This window comes from Cyprinodon variegatus, unplaced genomic scaffold (genome assembly GCF_000732505.1).
Source record: "Cyprinodon variegatus isolate N-32 unplaced genomic scaffold, C_variegatus-1.0 Scaffold1103, whole genome shotgun sequence".
Classification (NCBI taxonomy): Eukaryota; Metazoa; Chordata; class Actinopteri; order Cyprinodontiformes; family Cyprinodontidae; genus Cyprinodon; species Cyprinodon variegatus.
The window spans coordinates 247,336-249,690 of record NW_015151556.1 but is presented as its reverse complement, the minus strand read 5'-3'; the positions used below and the strand labels follow the sequence as shown (position 1 = coordinate 249,690).

The 2,355-nt window shown below is 46.2% G+C and overlaps 1 protein-coding gene across 2 annotated transcripts in view; it reads right to left on the bottom strand.

Moving 5' to 3' along the window:
* Nucleotides 1–147: 147 nt before the first annotated feature.
* Nucleotides 148–2,355, bottom strand: part of LOC107101491 (cell cycle control protein 50A-like) — a 6,280-nt gene continuing 4,072 nt past the window's right edge. Inside the window, exons 5-7 of one of the 2 annotated variants that reach the window (XM_015400441.1) lie at nt 1,731–1,877; nt 985–1,191; nt 148–893 (exon numbers count right to left, since the gene is read on the bottom strand). In XM_015400441.1, coding sequence (XP_015255927.1) covers nt 700–893; nt 985–1,191; nt 1,731–1,877 — 548 coding nt within the window. In that variant the 3' untranslated portion in view covers nt 148–699. The remainder of the gene's footprint in view (nt 894–984; nt 1,192–1,730; nt 1,878–2,355) is intronic. The other variant, XM_015400442.1, reaches the window with a different exon arrangement.

Sequence of the window (2,355 nt, the reverse complement as noted above, 5' to 3'; positions counted from 1 at the left end):
CCTGTCATTAAAGGGAACTTTAGGTTCCGGATTGGACGGCCTCGCTCTGCAGGGGGCCGGAGCTCCGTCTGTTTGCTCCACAGCAGCAGGTCAACCTGTGGTTGCCGGCGGTTACGCTCTATGATTAAAGGAGAAGAAGTCAGAATCTGAAGAAGTCAGAATCCAGGCGCGATCGCTGGGCGGCAAACCAAAATAGATTTATTGAAAAATGGATTCTGGGTTGATCTGAGGAGGACCTGCTTCCTGCAGTGGGAATCTGGGATCCACCCATTCTGGATTCATTTTTACGTCAGTCAAACTGACCACGGATCTCTGCTGCCGATTGCTATAAGCCGATTTTTTAGGCCAATATTTCTCTTTTCCTCCATTTATGTGATAAAATGACAAATAAAGCTTAACGATAAACAGCAGACGGAGGGAGCAGCAATGCATGCGCTGACTGGATATAAAGCCTCGGCTGCCGAACGCTCGGACGGATCTACGAAGGCGTGCAAATATCGACCCCAACGAGGAGAAATGATGCAAACAACGTCCGGACGGCGTTCCGGTCCGTCCCACATAACGGACCCAGACGAGGTTCCTGAACTGGACGCTTCGCTCTGGGAGCCAACCGGAATAAAACTCCTCTGGTTACTCTTCATCTTGGTTCTGGAACCGAGCCGGGGCCCAGGGCCCGGGGCCCAGGGCCCGGCCGGTCCCTCAGTGAGAGACGTCGGCTCCGTTGTTCCGGTTGCCGTATTTGTGGTGGATGATGAGGAGGACGATGCCCAGCAGGAAGCAGATGGAGCCCACGGTGATGTAGGCGATGCCCAGGAAGGGGTTCTTGCCTCCCATCCAGGAGATGGTGCTCAGGATCATCCGCTTCCTGCCCTCGAAGCTCCGCACCGGATAATCTGGGACGGACCCGTTAAAGATTAAACCTGCTCCACCTGAGCTTTTATTGTCTAGCAGCTGTTTTTGCTTCCATATGTGCTGAGAGGATACTGTAGACCACCTCCAGGGTGTAGTTCCCTCGGGGCAGGGTGGGCAGCAGGTTGTTCCTCCTCTGGATGATCCGGTACAGCTTGCGGAACGTCGGAAGGGCGGCCGTCCTCATCCACACGATGAAGTCCTCGTTGATGAAGCCGTTGTTGTTGGGGTCGGAGTCCAGCTCGTAGACGGGGCGGCGCCAGTTCACCGGCTTCGTCGTTCCTGAAGGGAAGAGGGAAGTTTTCATCCGAGTTTTAGGAGCGTCTCCTGGTTTCAGACTAAAGCTGAGAGAGTTTCTCCAAACTCCTCAGGATCAATCAATCATTTTACTAATAGATTAATTAATCAATTATCGTTTTTATCCACCAAAGGAGACATTCTTTCACTAAACGTTTCAAAAGCAAAATGTCTCCAATTAAGAGAAACTATTCATTTATTAAATGAGTTATAAATGGCATTTTTATTCACAGATTAGGAAGATTTTTTAATTTCTGCAGATTTTTGTGCAGAAGGTTATTCTTTCAGCAAACGGCTCGTTTTAGAGGCCATGTAGCATTAAGCTAAGTAACGACACAATGATCAAATGAATCGATTACTAAGATTTAGAGTTGCGCTGATACTGATACCAGTAGGGGGCGATGAAGTACTATGCAGATCTTCATATTTACACAGCCAGATAAATTTCAAACAGATGGTATCGGTCGATACGGCACAGCCAGGATTAATCCGATTGATTGTCCCGTTCCTGGAAATGAGCAAACCTTGAAAAGCGGCTGCCAGGTCGGAGCCTTCTCCTCCAGGGTTCCTGAACTTCACGTGTTTGTCCGTCCACCAGGCGATTTCTGTGGCTGTCAGAGGAACCTGGACCTTGGTGCCGTTTGGGTCGTTATAAAAAAGCTCCAGCGTGTCTGAAAACACCGCCGGATTAGTTCAGCAACCGCCAGGATACGGAGTCAATTTTACTTCAGAATTGTTGCAAACAAAGAAGACGTTATGGAAATGGAAACTTGAAGAAAAAGAAAACAGGATTTTTTAATAAAAAAAAGAAAACAGATTTGCTAAACCGAAATTTGAAAAACAAACATTTAAAACGACAAATTAAAGGTATTGTAGAGGATTTTCTGGGAATATTTTTTTAAAAGATCTGCCCTCTCCACTGTAAAAAAAAAATCAAAAATAAAACTAATGTACATGCAAAACCCTCTACCCGCTCCGGAGAGGAAATGCCACTATCATTTTTGATACTTTTTATATCTTCAAATTAGTTATTTTTCCAATTTGTGTTTTACAGACCGAGAGCAACTTGGAATTGTGCTTGAAACGTAAATATGATCTGTACGACGCAAATAAAAAAAGAGGAATTAGTAGGAATGCACGATATAATCG